Source organism: Pleurodeles waltl, chromosome 7 (genome assembly GCF_031143425.1).
Source record: "Pleurodeles waltl isolate 20211129_DDA chromosome 7, aPleWal1.hap1.20221129, whole genome shotgun sequence".
Lineage (NCBI taxonomy): Eukaryota > Metazoa > Chordata > Amphibia > Caudata > Salamandridae > Pleurodeles > Pleurodeles waltl.
The window spans coordinates 1,104,404,831-1,104,424,175 of NC_090446.1; the positions used below are offsets into that span (position 1 = coordinate 1,104,404,831).

The following is a 19,345-nucleotide window of genomic DNA, read 5'->3' on the forward strand; positions in this document are numbered from 1 at the left end:
CGTGGCGGATCGTTCTCCCACCTCACCACCAAGACATGGAACACTCTTCCTATCCAACTGCGACAGACACAGGACCTTCTAACCTTCAGGAGATACCTCAAGACATGGCTGTTTGAGCAGTAGCAGCATTCCCTCTCCCCCTCAGCGCCTTGAAACCCTCACGGGTAAGTAGTGCGCTTTACAAATGCTATGATATTAGTGATGATATTAGTCTCCTTCCGGAAGTGGCGGAAGGCCTCTTTCAGCAATGGGGAGAGCCTTGGTTAGATCTGTTCACTTCCGCAGAGTACTACAATATCAGCGGTTTTGTGTGTTGGAGTTTTAAAGGCGGCAATCGCTCGGCAACACTTTTTGTCTCAATTGGAACTCAGGCCTCCTGTACACCTTTCTGCCCATACTACTTCTGCCAGAATTCTCAAGAACGACCAGGCACAAGTAATCCTTGTGACACCAGACTGGGCGCGGGGACTCTGGTATTTCAAGCTGTGGAGCATTTTCATCTGTCCTCTAATCATACTGCCCCTTCGGTGATCTTCTCTCGCAGCAGTAGGGGAGGGTTCTGCATCTGAACCCAACTCGCCTCCTTCTTGCGTGGAGATTGAGCAGTGATGGTTGACCGCTTTTGACCTTCCGCCCGAAGTCTGTAATGTATTCTTGGCAACCAGGCATCCATCCCTCACAACGGAAAATGCCTGTAGTTGGAAGAAATTTGTGGCACAGTGCACAGACAAATCTGTTGACCCCTTTTCTGCCCGTATTTCTGAGGTCCTTTTTCTAGCCCATTACGGCTCTGCTATGGGCACTCTCAAAGGTTATTTGTCTGTAATTTCTGCGTTTTTGAGGCAGCCTGACCAACCTTCTTTAAATCACCTATTGCTAATAGGCTCCTCAAAGGCCATACACATCTTTTTCCTTATCCCCATTCATTATGCCTTAATGGAACCTGAAGTTGTTTTTGATCTTTCTAATGTGCGCTCCTTTTGAACATAGCAACAATTGTCCTCTAAGGCTTCTTATTTTGAAAACAGATTTCCTTGTGGATGTTACATCTGCTTTCAGGGTGAGTGAGCTGCAGGCATTGTCATCTAAGCCACCCTACGTTTCCATCTATCCTGAGAAAGGGGTGCTTTGCATTAGGGCTTCCTTTATTCCATAAGTGGTTACAACCTTTCATTTAGTCCAACCCATCACCTTGACTACTTTTTAGACACCCCCACATCCATCTAAGGAAGAGTAGAGACTCCCCTGCCTGAACCCAAGATGAGTGTTGGCGTTCTACCTTGATTGTACCAGAGAGTTCCGGATGGATGGTGAATCTTCGTCTGTTATGTGGGTGCGAAGAAAGGTCGCTCAGTGCATTAAGATCTGCTTCGCACTGGCAAAAAAGTAACCCCCTGAGGGTTTACGTGCTCATTCTACTCGAGCTACAGCTGTGACCACCGCGTTAACATGTGGCATTCCAGTACTCGATATCGGTCAGCTGGCACCTTGGGCATCCCCGCACACATTTCCAAACACTGCTGCCTGAACAGTCAGGTCCATAGGGATGGGTTCTTTGCCCGTTTGGTCCTGCAGGATTTTACAGTTGCTTTGCAGTCCCACCTCTGAGGACAGTATTGCTCGGGTATCTATTTAAAGGTAGAGAATGAGCTTCTAGAAGTCCTTATCAGATGAAAAGGTTACTTACCTACAGGAATGGTATCAACAGTCTGGTTGAGACAATATAAAGATGCAGATTCTCTACTGACCCACCCATCCTCCCTGCTCTGAAAACTGATTTCTAGGGACAGGGATCTTGATGCACCAGTAGTCGGTGTTCTTCATGGCTCTGAGCTTCTGGCTTGGGAAGTTGACAAGAAACTAATATCAGCATGTCGGAGTGTAGCTTTTATAGAAACTGTGAGGTCATATCCAGTGCGGCTGTCGACGCAACGCCTCCGAATGGTGCTCAGGGGTACTGCTCAAGAAAAATCTCCAGATCCAGTCTGATACCTGGGGGAAATTCAAAGGTAAGGTATCTGCAACAAGATATTGTCTATACCAGATAAGGCGTTACCAAAGGTAAAATAACTTGTTCATTTGGATCAGCCCCTATCGCCCTTAGTCTGTGATTGATATCTGATGCCATTTGTAGTTTAGAACCTGCACCTTGCTTTTCCTTGATAGCATTGCATGAGTCTCCACAGGTGGTGGCGGCATTATGAAGAGTGACCATAAATAGGCAAAGGAGTCTGTCTTATGCTGTGCAACTTAGCTGAGGCAAGCACATGGAATACCACTACCAGTGATCAACCCATTAATGCCCAACACTAGCTGTCTCCTGCAGGTCTCTTTCTGCCTTACAACTCGCATATTGTATCACTACCTGTCTTCATCTTCCTTCACTCCAAAATTCAGTCACTATCTATTATGCTTGATGTAAGGAAATGCCTCCTTGACATGGTTACCCCCTGACCTTTTGCCTTTGCTGATGCCAGGTTATGATTTGAAAGTGTGCTGAGGCCTGCTAACCAGGCCCCAGCACCAGTGTTCTTTCCCTAACCTGTACCTTTGTCTCCACAATTGGCACACCCTGGCATCCAGGTAAGTCCCTTGTAACTGGTACCCCTGGTACCAAGAGCCCTGATGCCAGGTAAGGTCTCTAAGGGCTGCAGCATTGTCTTATGCCACCCTGGGAACCCCTCACTCAGCACATGCACACTGCTTGCCAGCTTGTGTGTGCTGGTGGGGAGAAAATGACTAAGTCGACATGGCACTCCCCTCAGTGCCATGCCAACCTCACCCTGCCTATGGCATAGATAAGTCACCCCTCTAGCAGGCCTTACAGCCCTATACCACAGGTGAGGGCATAGATGCATGAGCACTATGCCCCTACAGAGTGTAAGCAAAACCTTAGACATTGTAAGTGCAGGGTAGCCATAAGAGTATATGGTCTGGGAGTCTGTCAAACACAAACTCCACAGCACCATAATGGCTACACTGAAAACTGGGAAGTTTGGTATCAAACTTCTCAGCACAATAAATGTACACTGATGCCAGTGTACATTTTATTGTGAAATACACCCAGAGGGCATCTTAGAGATGCCCCCTGAAAACATACCTGACTTCCAGTGTGGGCTGACTAGTTTTGCCAGCCTGCCACACACCAGACATGTTGCTGGCCACATGGCTGGAGGAGATAATGAGAAAAACAAGGAGGAGTCACTGGCCAGTCAGGACAACCCCTAAGGTGTCCTGAGCTGAGGTGACTCTGACTTTTAGAAATCCTCCATCTTGCAGATGGAGGATTCCCCCAATAGGATTAGGGATGTGCCCCCTCCCCACAGGGAGGGGGCACATCCCTAATCCTATTGGGGCCCCTGGCTCGACCAGCGGAAAACTAACACTACAGGGAGGACTCCCCGGCGACTGTGACTCCGTGAGTAGCCAGAATTGACCCCCCTGAACCCCGACAGCGACTCCTGCAGAGGGAAATCCAGAGGCTCCCCCTGACCGCGACTGCCTGCTTCAAGGAACCAGACCCCTGGTAAAGACACTGCACCCGCAGCCCCCAGGACCTGAAGGATCCGAACTCCAGTGCAGGAGTGACCCCCAGGTGGCCCTCTTCCTAGCCCAGGTGGTGGCTACCCCGAGGAGCCCCCCCTCTTGCCTGCCTGCATCGCTGAAGAGACCCCTGGGTCTCCCATTGAAACCTATTGCGAACCCGACGCCTGTTTGCACACTGCACCCGGCTGCCCCTGTGCCACTGAGGGTGTGCTTTCTGTGCCTTCTTGTGTCCCCCCTGGTGCCCTACAAAACCCCCCTATTCTGCCCTCCGAACACGCAGGTACTTACCTGTTGGCAGACTGGAACCGGGGCACCCCTATTTCCATTGAAGCCTGTGTTTTGGACACCACCTTGACCTCTGCACCTGACCGGCCCTGAGCTGCTGGTGTGGTAACTTTGGGGTTGCCTTGAACCCCCAACGGTGGGCTACCTTGGACCCAACTTTAAACCCTGTAAGTGCTTTACTTACCTGTGAACCTAACATTTACTTACCTCCCCCAGTAACTTTTGATTTTTGCACTGTGCCCAATTTTAAAATAGCTTATTGCCATTTTTGCCAAAACTGTACATGCTATTGTGATGATTCAAAGTTCCTACGATACCTGAGTGAAATACCTTTTATTTAAAGTACTGTTTGTAAATCTTGAACCTGTGGTTCTTAAAATAAGCTAAGAAAACCTATTGGCCTGGAATTGTCTTTGAGTGGGTGTGCCTCATGTATTGCCTATGTGTGTACAACAAATGCTTAACACTACCCTCTGATAAGACTACTGCTCGACCACACAACCACAAAATAGAGTATTAGAATTATCTACTTTTGCCACTATCTTACCTCTAAGGGGAACCCTTGGACTTTGTGCACACTATTTCTTACTTTGAAATAGTACATACAGAACCAACTTCCTACACTTGACATCTCACTCCTCAATCCTAGTCAGTAGCCGTCTGAGTCTCACCTCCTACTTCCAGTACCTGTAACTAGCTGTTGCCTGCTCTCCCAGTCCTAAAAATGTAAGAACTAACAGGCAAAAGAGCTCTGATTAGTGGTGTGTGCATGCTCATTTCTTCGTGCTCTGCAGCCGAGGCAAGCACACAAATTACCACTCTTAATCCATGATACATTAATGCCTGTCACTGGCTTATCCCTGCCCTCACAATCCTGAAAATGTAAGAATTAACAGTCAAAAGAGCTGTGATGAGTGGTGAATGCATGCTCATTTCTTCATACTCTGCAGCTGAAGCATGCACACGAATTACCACCCATAATCCATGATACATTAATGTCACTGGCTGTTGCCTGCAGGCCTAGGTCTGCCTTTTCACTCCAGATCCCATTCAATGGTTGTTTCTGCCTTCATGCCCCCTCCAGAGTCTTTTCAGAAGCTGTTTGCCCTGCGGTGTCTTTAGCTGTTTCCAAGTGTAATTTGCTGTTTCGTGTATCACCAGCCCTTATCACAGAATATTTTAGCTAAACTGTGTCAGCCTTCACAAACGTTTTATACATGTCTGATCTATACCTGCCAGATCTCTACTGCTTTTGTTTGTGTCCCCTCTGTCTCACTCAAACAATCCTTGCTTCTGACTGTTTGGTGGTCTCTGCACATGACACCCATCCACTAGAAAACAAGACACTGGCATACAGATTTCTACAAATAGACACTGTGCTCCTTCCAAATTATAACATCGAACATTTAACTAAAAGAGCCCAGAACTCTTGGTTTTGCTACGCTTGGTGTTATGGCTTCTTTTTAAAATACTTTTATTGGGTTTTTTACAATATAAAGACATTTGTTTCAAAGGAGCAATCTGAATAGGATGGGTAGAGAGAAGAGACTTGTTTTCAAACCACTTCAATACAGGAAAGGCAATGTGAGTGAGAGCTGCAACATGTGAGGATGAAGTGGTGAGCATGTAAACGTGGTAAGAGGAATGTACTCCTGAGAGCAGGTCTCAAAAATGGAGAAGAATTGAGGTGAGGAACTGGAAGGAGTAGGAACAGGAGGAAAGGGTATAACTGGGGTGGGGCACTAGAGGGGGGATAGTTCTTGTTTTGTAGGAGTGTGAGGCAGGCAGAGAACTGCCGTTCAGGTAGCATTGCTAGATTTCACTGTTGCGAAGAGGTGGTAGTGGGGCTTGGGGGTTTGGTTGTGGGAGTTTTCCCTGTGTTTGAACCCTGCAGCTGGAACAGCATAGTATCTCAAGTAGGTGAAATTGGGCATCTGCGTATGTGCCATGCTTCCTCCCAGGGTAGGGCAGCGCCTTCTGCTGTGCTCCATCTGATAAGTATTGCCCTCCATTGGGAGAGAGTGGGAGGGTGGGGGGAATGCCATTTCATGGTGATTAGGCGTTTGGCTAATAGGCATGCAAAGTTAACAAAAGGGGCTCTGGCTTTTTCATTGTGTGTAAACGTGATGGGCTGTTGATCCCCATGTATTGAAGCTTGAAAGTTCAGTGATCGTAGCTAGAGTGGGAGGAGGGCAGAAACCTGTCTGAGAGGTGGCAGCAGTGCGGGCTGCCCGGAAGCCTTAGAAGACTGGAAGGAAAAATACTGGGGGTCCTCTAAGGAGCTCCCAGAGTGCATGGAATCATGCAACCAAGACTGGCAACAGTATTGGGTTATGAATCTGACATGTTTGATACCAAACATGCCCATTTTCAGAGTTACGATTATGTAGCTGGACACAGGTAGTGTCCAGTAAAATGGCTTCCACACTTACGAAGTCCAGCATAATGGAACTGGAGTTCGTAGGGGCACCTCGGTTCATGCAGGTGTGCCCTCACACACAGGGACCTGCACCCTGCCCTCTGGGCTAGGAGGGCCTACCATAGGGGTGACCTGCAGTGACCTGGTGCAGTGACTTGTGGTGAAAGGTTGCATGCGCCTTTTGACACAGACTGCAATGGCATGCCTGCAGACACATTTTGCATGGGCTCCCATGGGTGGCTCAATACATGCTGCACCCCAAGGGGACCTTTGGTGTCCCAGTGTCCTGGGTACCTTATTACCATATACTAGGAACTTAAAAGGGGACACCAGTTATGCCAATTGTGGAGTGTACAAAGGTCCCAGGCAACCAAATTTAGACGTAGAAAACACAATCACTGGGGTCCTGGTTAGCTGGATCCCAGTGGGAAAGACTAAGCACACGTTAGGTGGCAAAAAGTGGTAACCATGCCAAAAAGAGGGTACTTTTCTACAGTAGCCATATCCTGGTTTGCCTCACTATGTGGGTGAGCTGGGCATTGCAGAATGGTTCATCTAGAGTGTCTTTGAGTAGGTGCCTGGTTGGGATGGGTGGGTGCCCCAGGTAAGATCTGCTATGTGAACGGCATGGTTGGAGAGGACTCAGCTCAAATAGTCTGAGTAGTACACTGCAGTAATAAAGTTGGGGAGCATAGATGGATGTATAGATTTGTGGGGAGGAGTAGTGGGAGTACAAGCATGTGTTTGGATTTCAGACCCTCCAGCTGTCCAGTAGGAACCAGTGCTGGGCCCACTTGGCCAGATGATGCAAGTGTTGGCGTGTTGGGATATGGGGTTAGAGTGGATGGGAGCAGTCCAGGTGGAAATCCAGGATGATGTTGTAATCACCCCCAGGAGCCAGGGAATGTTGGCCCAACGGGCGAGTAGGTGTTTGAGGGAGGCCCAGAAGGGTGATTGGTTAATGTTTAGGATATAGATGCAGCCAGGTAGTATGAGATCTCCATCCAGGCAACCCACCACAAAGACATACTGGTTATCTTTGTCAATTACTGTGTTGAGGGTCTGAAAGGGAGTGCTGGGTTGTATCCACAGCAGTGCGCCTCGGGCATAGGCCGACTATGTTGTGCCATAAATAGTGCCTCTCCAGCATCTGCAGAGGTGCTGTAGCTCGCGGAGTGTCAAGTGCGTTTTGTAGGAAGCTGGCTTAGTGTGTGGTGAGCACCTATGGTGCTATCAACTTTTTCCAGGTATCCCCTATTAGTGAGGTGTAGACAGTGTCTAGAAGCCGGGCTCTCTGGAGGTAGCTGTGGATGAGCAGCCAAGCCTTATCTAGGAAACATGCAAAGTTTATGCAATACCACTGTAGTCACACAGCACTCAAACACATGAAAGAGCCACACAGTGTTAAAAAAATAAAGATACTTTATTATAGTAGCACAATCACTAAAATACTGTATAGGCAACACCCCACTAGCAGGTGAGTAAACACACTATTATTTGCACATTAGAAGTCAAGGACTGACATAGAAAGCAATAGAAAACAGTGAAATAACAGCTAATAATGGAGCCTCTTTGGGGGGGGTAGACCAAACCATATACTAAGTAAGTGGAATGCGAAAGTCAATTTCCCACCCAAGGAATATGTAGAGGGGAGCTGGAGGAACTAGGAACCTGAAAGGGAAGAACCAGGGTGCCCCCGCGACCAGGAGAGAAGAGGAAAATACCTGGTTTTCCCCAAACCCACAGGTAAACTTTGGAAAATGACTGTACAAGACTGAAGCAAGACTAGAAGAAACCAAAGGGGGATCCTGTCAGAAGAGGCCCTGCAAATGAAGGGGAACAAGTCCAGTTTGAGTTGAAATGTCTGGTTGGGGTAGGAACCACTACTCACCCTTCTGGAGATGCAGGACCAGGTCGACGGTGCAGACAAGGAGTCGACTATGCACCACAGGAGAAGAGTTACAGAAGTGATGCCAACAATGTCCCACGTTGGAAGAAGTGTTGCAGTCAGTCAGTGGTGTCGAAAAACCACCAACAAGCCATGGCAAAGGCAAGAGTCTCATATGAAGAGTTGCAGAGCTTCCGGGGACCAGGAAGGTCCAGAGGAACTCAACCCAAAGAGGGTAGTCCCAGGTAACCCTCAGCAGTGAGGAGAGTTGGAAGACGAGGACGCAGCTCACAGGCAGCAGGCACAGGAGTGGCATAGAGGCCCACTCAGTACACCTGAAGAGGAGTCCCACGTCACTGGTGCAGCAGGCAGGAGGCTGTGCTTTGCAAGAAAGAGTGCTGGAGACCTGGACTACACAGAGCCTGAAGAGCCCTTAGAAGAAGAGCCAACAAGCCTTGGTAGCTGCAAGAGTCACGGTGCACAGGGGTACTGTCCTGCAAAGAGAGGCAAGGGCTTACCATCTCCTGAGTTAGACAGCAGGTAGAATGGACCGAGGGGACCACTCCAGACCACTACCTGTGTAGCAGGATCCATACAGTTTTTGCAGGAGAGATCCATGCAGCTCAACATCATTGGGGTTGGTGCCTACGGATGGAGGGGAGTGACTCCTTCACTCCAAGGGAGATTCCGTCTTGCTTCTTGTGCAGGCTGAAGACTCGTTGCCCTCAGAAGATGCAGTGTCAGGGAAATGTTGCAGTTGCTGGAAGGAGCCGGAGAAACAATGTTGAAAAGCAGAGTCATCGCTGGAGTTTCATTTTGTCGGTTCCTGGAGGGTCCAGTTGCAGTCCCAGTGGCCAGGGGATGAAGTAAACAATGCAGAGGAATCTTGCAAGTTGAATCACCTTGGAGGGAGACCCTAAATAGTTCAGTAAGGGGGATTGGTCACCTAGCATGGTGACCACCTACCAGGAGGGGGGCTGTAACATCATCTGACTAACCTGGCCACTCAGATGCTCCCAGAGACCTCTGCCCACTTTAGATTCAAGGTGGCAGATTCAAATGACCACCTGGAGGAGCTCTGGGCACCACCCCTGGGGTGATGATGGAGAGGGGAGTGTTCACCCCCTCCCCATTGTCCTGTTTCGCGCCAGAGCAGGGACTGGGGGGGTCCCTGGACTGGTGCAAACCGGTTTATGCAAGGAGAGCCCTTCAAAGCATACCGGTGGCTTAGGGTGGCTACCCCTCCCAAGTCTTGTAATACATATTTTCAAAGGGGAGGGTGTTGCCTCCCTCTCTCAAAGGAAGTCCTTTGTACTGCTTTCCTCTGCCTGAGCTTGCAAAGCAGCAGGAGGGCAGAAACCTGTCTGTGGGGTGACAGCAGCGCGGGCTGGCTGGAAAACCCTTGAAGACTTAGAGGACCCACAGCTTTGTTCCTATCAAGGAGCCCCAAAGTGCATGGAATCATACAACCATTACTGGCAACAGTATTGGGGTACGATTCCTACATGTTTGATACCAAACATGCCCAGGTTTGTAGTTAACATTATGTACCTGGACACATGTAGTGTCCAGTATCCTGTGGTGTCCAGTACACTGGTAAACTGGCTTCCCCGCACTTACGATGTCCAGGAAAATGGAGCAGGAGTTCGTAGGGGCACCTCTGCTCATGCTGGGTCGCCCTCGCACACAAGTGCTTGCATCCTGCCCTCTGGGCTAGGAGGGCCTGCTATGGGGTGTCTTATAGAGATAGTAAAAGGGTGCATGCACCTTTTCACGCAGTCTGCAAAGACAGTCCTACAGACGCATTTTACATGGGTGACATAATATATGCTGCAGCCCATGGGGGGTCCCCTGGTGCCCCAATAACCTGGGTACCAAATACTAGGGACCTACACGGGGTCACCAATATACCAATTGTGAGGTGTGCTAAGTTCTAAGTAACCAAATTGAGAGGGAGAGAGCACAGTCACTGGGGTCCTGGTTAGCAGGATCCCAGTGAACACAGTCAAAACACGCTGACAGCAGGCAAAAAGTGGGGGTAAACATGCCAAAAGGAGAGTACTTTCCTACACGTTTCTTGAAGGAAGCTGATTTGGGCTTTTTGTCTTTTTATGTAGGAGCAGACAGCATAATGACATCTGGTGACGAACATACCCCTGAGATTTAGGGTGAGGAAACTTATGTTGTGATTGGAGACCATTTAGTTCGACTGGGTGGGGTAGTGTAGGTGAGATGTGGATGTGGGTTTAGGGTTGATTTATGCACCTTTGTGCCCGCTAGGTGAATGGGAATATTCAGCTTATGCTAGTGAGGATAGGAAAACAGTGGTGAATAACATTAAAGAAACCAGAACTGGAGCCTACAGCATTGTGCTGCACGCCCAAAGAAGTGCTCTAAGAGCGAACTTGAAGTACAAGGATGACGGCCATTTCAGCATTGAGTCTTGGAGTGTTCTGTGGGTTGAGGGTTTCATGCCTGCAACCTGTACATACATTGCTGCAGGGATGTCAGCTATCCTTAGGAGGTTGCAAGCCTTGTGGGTTCTTGTTTGGTGGTGTGCTCGGTGTAAGGCAACATGAGTTACAGTAGGTCTTCTGCTGTCTGTTATGTGCTCTATGGGTTACCAAAGAGGCCCTCCAAGACCTGCTCATTTGCAATTGTATCTTCCTCACTATATGAGGCATTCGTGTCTCTTTGCAGTGGCAAGGTGGGGCGCCAGAGGGTGGACGGCGTATCTATTGCTGATCTGACTTTGTTGGTGCTACTGTGGAGAGGGGGGCGAAGGAGTGATTACAGGTTCTGAAAGGTTGTTCTACTGCATCCACGGCAGGAGTAGGTAGTGCGTAGGCCCCCATGGCCTTCTGCCACCGTTCTCTTTTTTCGTCTCATGGAGCCTGCCGCCAGCCCTCCTCTTGGCACGGATGGCCAATCATCCCTCTGTTGTTGGTGGCCCCCCAGCTGTGAGTAGGTATGGGAGTCATGCTGACCGCCCCTAAATCTGGCACACCCAGAGGCTGGGCCCTCACGGTCTGCACCGCCGCAGGCAGAGGCAGTCCACATCGACGGCAGAGCAGGCTGGGGCCGGAGGGTGTCCACAGCTTGCCCTTGTTGTATCTGGGGTAGGGAATGCTGTCCACAGGCTTCAGTGGGCGAGTCCTTGCTGCATTTTTGGATTGTGGTAGGTTTGCTAAGCTTGTGACGCGGGAGCTCAGCCAAAGAGCATTCCCCATCTTTGATGCCCTAGCCACAACCCCTGTGTTTGCTTTTGAGAACATTGCTGGATGTGTAAGTGAAGATTGTGACACAGCCTGCTTTTTTAAAATGGTTTTTAGCTCACCAATTCACTTTAACTCTATATTGATGTGGATTTTGAGACTTATGCAACTGACCAGTGATACTATTACTACCTTACCTTGTATACAAAATCGTTCAACTTTTGACACCTTAACAAATTAAACATGGAATAGTAGAGTGTGTGGTGCTGTATCTGTTACTGCTCATCTTCCTGATGAATACCACAAGTACTAAGTACTATTATTGTCGAAACATCAACATTTTATAGTATGCCTACAATTAGTTACATAGAATTTGGGCTTAGTTCACATTAGAGCTTTAGTTAGCAGCTTTTTATATTTGCATGGTTTACATTTATATTTTATTACACCTTTGTTGTAACTAATATCATTAGTTTTTAACCCACCAGGTACAGTACGTTTAAATATGTGTTTCACAGTTGCAGTGCAACTTGCTAAAAACAAGTTGTATCCCCAGTCCATGATATGCTCTCCACCTCCCCCATATCTTGTATTTCCTTGGACACCCATGTGCCATGTAAACAGATTTTTCATGTTGGGTGCAGCAGTCCAGTCCTGCCCTCCATTCCGCCAGGGTCAGGGCTCTGGGGAAATTACACCGCTGTGTGATGTCTCTTTTAGCCACAAGGTGGCAACACTTATGAATGTACGGTCAACTTGAGAACCACCCAGTTATGTTTCACTACACTTAAGGTGAAATAACACATATGAATCACAACTAGCACGGCTCTGTTTGCACAAATTGATGTAGAGCCTTTTATTCTTTAAAAAAAAAAAAAAACTTTTTTATTTTTTTATTTTTACATTTTAAACTCCAGTGACCATTGTATATTTCATGTGGCTTATAATGAACTTGCTACGCCCCTTTAGTTTTTTGGTGGTTATACCATAGTCCATGCTTGGAATTTACTTAGATACCACTGTATTCATACATACCCAGTTCCTCTAGAATACCTAGTTGTCTTGTGTTTGTGATATACAAACACACACATACAGCCATAAGAACTAGTGCCTAAAATGACCTATTCCTATTGGCTGTTGCCAGTGCTAGTTTAGTCTGCTTTTAATATCCATTTGATGTTGAGTAAAACCACCTATTGTACATTTGCTGACTGCCTTGTAGTCATACCCCACGTTTTAGATTTGGGTTTTGCCAGAACATCTGTCAAACAGTCCTGTTCCAAGCAGTATATGTAAATTTGGCTTTTGGTCCACCCAGCTCAACTATTGGCTTTCTTTGAGCAGCCTTTCTTAGCCATTTTGGTGAGGCTTTACAACCATAGCCCTCTCTGTCAACTTCTTTTGGCACCTTTCTCTGTGCCTCACTGTAATGTTTAAATGCTGAATGTATTAGCACATTCAACCCGGACCTATTTGCTTTACCAATGCTTATTGTGCTTGCATTTTTACAACTACCTGAAGACACCTGCATAGGCATACAAGTTACATTCAGTGGATATTTTATTTGAATAATTATGTATTGAGGTTGATTCTGAATTCTTGTTAAAGCACTGCTAAAATATCGCCTTCTGGATGACCTAATCTTTACTAAAAATGTTTTAAAAAAAAATACAAAGTCTAAATTTAAGGTATCCTAAAGACACATTGTTGTGAAACAGTTAATGTTCCTTTATAATGGTCTAATTTTATTATTTGTTTGTGCAGGTTATGCAAAGCTACCTTTCAAATGGTTTGACTACCTAAGGGAAACAGGCTCAATAGCAGCACCTGTGAAGTTGTTTTCTAAGGTAATGTCATGTACATGTTATAAAATATATATTAGCGAAAAAGTGGGGGGGTAACCATGCCAAAAGATGCTACTTTCCTACAGTCACCATGGTTACTGAGCAACTGGTGTCCTCAGGTCAGTATCTTTCTGGAGAGACATATACTGTCCTCAGTGCTAAATTTCAGCCTAAGGTCAATCCCATGACAGTGGTGTCCTTAGTATGTGGAGGTTTTACCGGCCAAAAGAAAGTGATGGCATCTCCTGCTATTCCTGTCTAATGTCTGCTAAGGAATGATCTGGAGTCCTCAGCCTGGGCTGAGGTAGAAAGAAAGACCCATGCAGCTATGCTGGGTATCCCTGAATGGGTCTGTGAAAACAAGAGCACAAAGTAAGGCCCAGAGTAGAGTTTGAGCCTTGAGTAATGGCCCAGCCTTCCAAAAGGAAAGGCAGGAAGACTGGGCGACCAGCTTCTCCCTGAGAAGACCGCGTGGAGAAGACCTAACGGCCCCAGAGGGAAGTGAGCCTCAGGAGCTTGGGACGTACACTGCAGAGCTCCTAGGGGCAGGGACCCTCTAGGGAAGATCTGAGCCATGGACAACAAACCTGTCCTACTCTTGAATGCCTGAGGCACTAGGCTGCACATGAAAAGTGGTGGGTTAGTGGTACCCACGGGACCTATTGGGAGGAGGAACTCTTGTATCCTGAGGCCAGAGACCTTAAACCTGATGCCTCCAGGAGACTGGTGGTGCCTCAGAAATGCAGAGAGTTTCACCTATCATTGGCCCATGCCATCCCCTTAGCAGGGCATCTTGGCCAGACAAAAACATGGAGTCAGTTGGTTAACCACTTCTACTGGTCAGGCACGTCGCAGAAAGTAAAGGAGTTTTGTAACTCCTTTGTCACCTGTCAGGCCGGTGGCAAGACAAGTGTACAACCAAAGCCCCCCCCACCCCCCCCTCCCTCTAGTTCTACCTCCAGTGGTTGGGATTCCCTTTGAAAGGGTAGGGATTGATACTGTTGGCCCATTTGACCCTCCAACAGCATCAGGGACCAGATTTATATTGGTGGTGGTGGAATATGTCACCGGGTACCCTGACTTAATCGCCCTAAGGCCTTCCACTGTCCCTGCAGTAGCTAGATCACTTGTTGGTATTTTTACCAGAGTGAGGTGTAAGGAAATGCCTTCCTTGGCATGGTTATCCCCTGACTTTTTGCCTTTGTTGATGCCAATTATGATTGAAAGTGTGCTAGGGCTCTACTAACCAGGCCCCAGCACCAGTGTTCTTTCCCTAAACTGTACCTTTGTTCACACAATTGGCACAGCCCTGGCACACAGAAAAGTCCCTTGTAAATGGTACCCATGGTACCAAGAGCCCTGTTGCCAGGAAAGGTCTCTAGGGGCGACAGCATGTCTTATGCCACCCTGGGGACCCCACACTCAGCACATGCACACTGCCTCACAGCTTGTGTGTGCTGGTGGGAGGAAATGACTAAGTCAACATGGCACTCCCCTCAGAGTGTCATGCCCACCTCACACTGCCTGTGTCATAGGTAAGTCATCCCTCTAGCAGGCCTTACAGCCCTAAGGCAGGGTGCACTATACCACAGGTGAGGGCATATGTGCATGAGCACTATTCCCTTACAGTGTGTAAGCAAAACCTTAGACATTGTAAGTGCAGGGTAGCCATAAGAGTATATGGTCTGGGAGTTTGTCAAACACGAACTCCACAGTTCCATAATGGCTACACTGAAATCTGGGAAGTTTGGTATCAAACTTCTCAGCACAATAAATGCACACTGATGCTTAGAGATGCCCCCTGAATACCAGTCCGACTCCTAGTGCTAGGCTGACCAGTTTCTACCAGCCTGCCACAGCCAGCTGAGTTTCTGGCCACATGGGGAGAGTGCCTTTGTCACTATCTGGCCAGGAACAAAGCCTGTACTGGGTGGAGGTGCTTCTCACCTCCCCCCTGCAGGAACTGTAACACCTGGCAGTGAGCCTCAAAGGCTCATGCCTTTTGTTACAGCACCACAGGGCATCCCAGCTAGTGGAGATGCCCGCCCCTCCGGCCACTGCCCCTACTTTTGGCAGCAAGGCAGGAGAGGATAATGAGAAAAACAAGGAGTCACCCACCAGTCAGGACTGCCCCTAAGATGTCCTGAGCTGAGATGACCCCTGCCTTTAGAAATCCTCCATCTTTAGATTTAGGGATTCCCCCAATATGATTAGGGATGTGCCCCACTCCCCTCAGGTGTAGCCACCCTCCAGGACAGTAGCCATTGGCTACTGCCCCCCAGACCTAAACACACCCTTAAACTTTGTATTTAGGGGCACCCTGAACCCAGGAAATCCGATTTCTGCAACCTACACAAAGGATTGCTGACCTGAAAACCCTGCAGAGACGACGGAGACGACAACTGACTTGGCCCCAGCCCTACCGGCCTGTCTTCAGACTCAAGGAACCTGCACAGCGACACATCCGACAGGGACCAGCGACCTCTGAGGACTCAGAGGACTGCCCTGAAACCGAAGGACCAAGAAGCACCCGAGAACAGCGGCACTGTTTACCAACAGCTAAATATTTTGCAACAAAGAAACAACTTTCAAAGAATTCTCCCTTTCCTCCGGAAGCGTAAGACTTCTCACTCTGCACCCGACACCCCCGGCTCGAGCTCCAGAGAGGACTCTCATGCGACTGCGATGACGTGAGTAACCTGAGTCAACCCCTCCTGCACCCCTACAGCTACGCCTGCAAAGAGGATCCAGTGGCTCCCCCTGACCACGACTGCCTGGTAACAAGGAATCCGACGTCTGGAGCAAGCACTGCACCCACAGCCCCCAGGACCTAAAGGAACCAACCTCTAGTGCAGGAGTGTGGCCCTCTTTCTATCCCAGTCGGCGGCTGGCCCGAGAAGCCCGCCTGTGCCCTGCCTGCATCGCCTAAGTGACCCCCCGGGTCCCTCCATTGCTTCCTATAGCAAACCCGACTTTAACTTTGCACACTGCCCCTGTGCCACTGAGGGTGTGTTTTGTGTGCCTGTTTGGGTACCCCCCAGTGCTCTACAAAACACCCCCCTCACCCCCACCCCTGGGCTGCTCCCCGAGGGCGCAGTTACTTACCTGCCAGCAGACCGGAACCGGAGCACCCCTGTTCTCCATAGGCGCCTATGTGTTTTGGGCATTCCTTTGACGTCTGCACCTGACCGGCCCTGTGTTGCTAGTGCGGTGACTTTGCGGTTGCCTTGAACCCCCACCGGTGGGCTGCATATGCGCAGGAGACTGACTGTGTAAGTGCTTTACTTACCTCAGAAACTTAACCATACTTACCTCCCCCAGGAACTGTTGATTTTTGCACTGTGTCCACTTTTAAAATAGCTTATTGCCTTGTTTAACCTATACTGGATGTATTACTGTTTTAATTCAAAGTTCCTTACTTACCTGTGTGGAGTACCCTGCATTTTATGTATTTACTTCAAATCTTGAATGTTGTGGCTCTAAAATAAATTAAGAAAAGATATTTTTCGATATAAAACCTATTGGCCTGCAGTTAAATCTTTGAGTGTGTGTTCCTATTTATTGCCTGTGTGTGTACAACAAATGCTTAACACTACCCTCTGATAACCCTACTGCTCGACCAAACTACCACAAAATAGAGCATTGGTATTATCTAATTTTGCCACCATCAACCTCAAAGGGGAACCCTTGGACTATACAGAACCAACTTCCTACATGAGGTTCCAAAGGAGGTCGTGTTAGACTACCCCATATCACCCACTGTTCAATGGTCTTGTTGAGAGACTCTTAAAGGCATCATTGGTAAGCGCCCTGAAAAAAAAAAGGGAGTGGGTTTCTCCCCATTTGAACGTTTGTTTGGGCATCCTGTTAGGGGACCACTCTGCCTCGAGAAGGAAGGGTGGAAGAGATCTTTCAGAGAACCCATGCAGCGCATAGTGGATTATGTGTTTGGCCTTCGTTCAAGAATGGCTGAGTACTTGTTGTAGGAAGCTGTCCTGGTGTGTGGTGGGTACCTATGGTACTTACACCTTATCCCAGGTCCAGGTATCTCCTCTTAGTGAAGTGTAGGCAGCGTCTAGAAGCCAGGCTCTCTAAAGGTAGCTGTGGATGAGCAGCCAAGGCTTATCTAGGAGACATGCAAAGCTCATGCAGTACCACTTTAGTCACACAGCAGTTGCACACATGAAAGAAAACACTCAGTTGTACATAAATAAAGGTACTTTATTTTTGGAACAGATCACCACCTAATACTAGACAGGTACCCCACCCATAGGAGGTAATTAATACACTAAATATATACACTAATAATCAGAAACAGGCATAGAAAAGGTTAGAAAACAGTGCAAACAGTAATAACCGTTAGTGACCCTAGGGGGAAGCACAAACCATATACAAATAAAATGGAATACGAACAAGGCACCCCCACCTATGTATGTAAGATATGTAGAGGGGAGCTTGAAGTACTAGAAAACCACAGAGGTAAGTAACACAGTAGTCCCCACTGCCCCCCAAACCCCATGCAACCAGAAATGCAGTAGTAAAATACTGGATTTTCCAAGAACCACCCAAAAAGAGGAAAAGAAGAAAAATAAGACGCCAAAACAAGACTACAAGAATACCAGCAGTGGATTCCTGAAGAAAGGACCTGTGGAGAGAGGGGACCGACTCCAAGAGTTAGTGGAGTCCAGGAGGAGCAGGAGCTACCACCCACCCAGCTGTGGATGCATGAGTTGTTCGGTGATGAAGAACATGTCAGCACTACGGCACTGGAGCTGTAGAAGAGTTCCTGATGGATGCCGAAGATGTTGCACGGTGAAAGAAGATTGCAGACGGTTGTCGGTGTAGGAATTCCACCAACAAGGCTTGGCAAAGGCAAACTCATAGTTTGTGGAAAAGAGGTGCTGCTGGGTACCAGCAAGGCCCAGGAGGACTCAACCCAGGTGGAGTTACAGCGGACCCTCAGCATCGCAGAGTCCACAGGAGCAGAGGCAGCACCCACAGGAGTACCATAGGATGGGGGCATAAGAGTCGCAGTAGAAGCCCACGCAGAACTTCAAAAGAGGGTCCCATGCCGCATCTGAATCACACAGGAGGCTGTGTTTTGCAGGATGGAGTGCTGGGGGCTGAAGCTACATGTCACCTGAAGATCCCTTGGAGGAGATGCACACAAGCCTTGGCAGCTGCAAAAGACACTGTGCACGGGGGTACTATCCTGCTTGGGAAGGCAAAGGCTTACCTTCACCAAAGTGGGACAGCTGACAGAGAGGAGTAAGAGGATCCACGCAGCTCAGCAGGAGAGTGGATCCACGCAGCCGTTCGTCATTGCAGCAGGTGCCTGTGGTTGCAGGGGAGTGACTCCTTCACTCCAAGGGAGATTCCTTCTTCTTGTGCAGGCTGAAGAGTTGCTGTCTTCTGAGGCTGCCAAGCCGGGGAAATGTTGCAAAGCTGGTAGGAGCCCTGAAAAAAATGTTGCTGAAGAGTCCTTTCTTCTTGGAAGCACCTGGTCGGGTACTGGAGGTTGCAGTCGCAAGTCCGGAGGCCAGAAGTCGAAGCAGAGGTTGCAGAGGGGTCCTGCTGGAATCTTACAAGCCGAATCTGAGGACCCACCCAAGAGATACCCTAAATAGCCCTGAAAGGGGGATTGGGCACCTATCAGGAGGGGGCTCTGACGGCACCTGCCTGGCCTGGCCTGGCCACTCATATGCTCGGAGTTCCCTGACACCCTTGGAAACAAGATGGCAGAACCCAGGGACCCTCTGGAGGAGCTCTGGGCACCACCCCTGGAGGGGGGGGGGGTTGGAGGGGGTTGTGGTGGACAGGGGAGTGGTCACTCCCCTTTCCATTGTCCCATTTCGTACCAGAGCAGGGACTGGGGGTCCCTGAACTGGTGTTGACTGGTTTATTCACAGAGGGCACCAAATGTGCCCTTCAAAGCAAACCAGTGGCTTGGGGAAGCTACCCCTCCCAAGCCAGGCACACCTATTTCTAAAGGGACTGGGTGTTACCTTCCTCTTCCAAAGGAAATTCTTTGTTCTGCCTTCCTGGGCTTGAGCGGTTCAAGCAGCAGGAGGGCAGAAACCTGTCTAAGGGATGGCAGCAGCTGGGCTACCCAGAAAACCCTGTAAGACTGGTGGTAGCAATGCTTGGG

General features: G+C 48.6%; 1 protein-coding gene across 4 annotated transcripts in view; it reads left to right on the plus strand.

Annotated features, from left to right (window-relative positions):
- Window positions 1-19,345, plus strand: part of MBTD1 (mbt domain containing 1) — a 527,258-nt gene that overhangs the window by 239,559 nt on the left and 268,354 nt on the right. For all 4 annotated transcript variants that reach the window (XM_069200036.1, XM_069200037.1, XM_069200040.1 and 1 more), the window contains exon 13: window positions 13,118-13,200. In XM_069200036.1, the coding sequence (XP_069056137.1) occupies window positions 13,118-13,200 (83 nt within the window). The remainder of the gene's footprint in view (window positions 1-13,117; window positions 13,201-19,345) is intronic.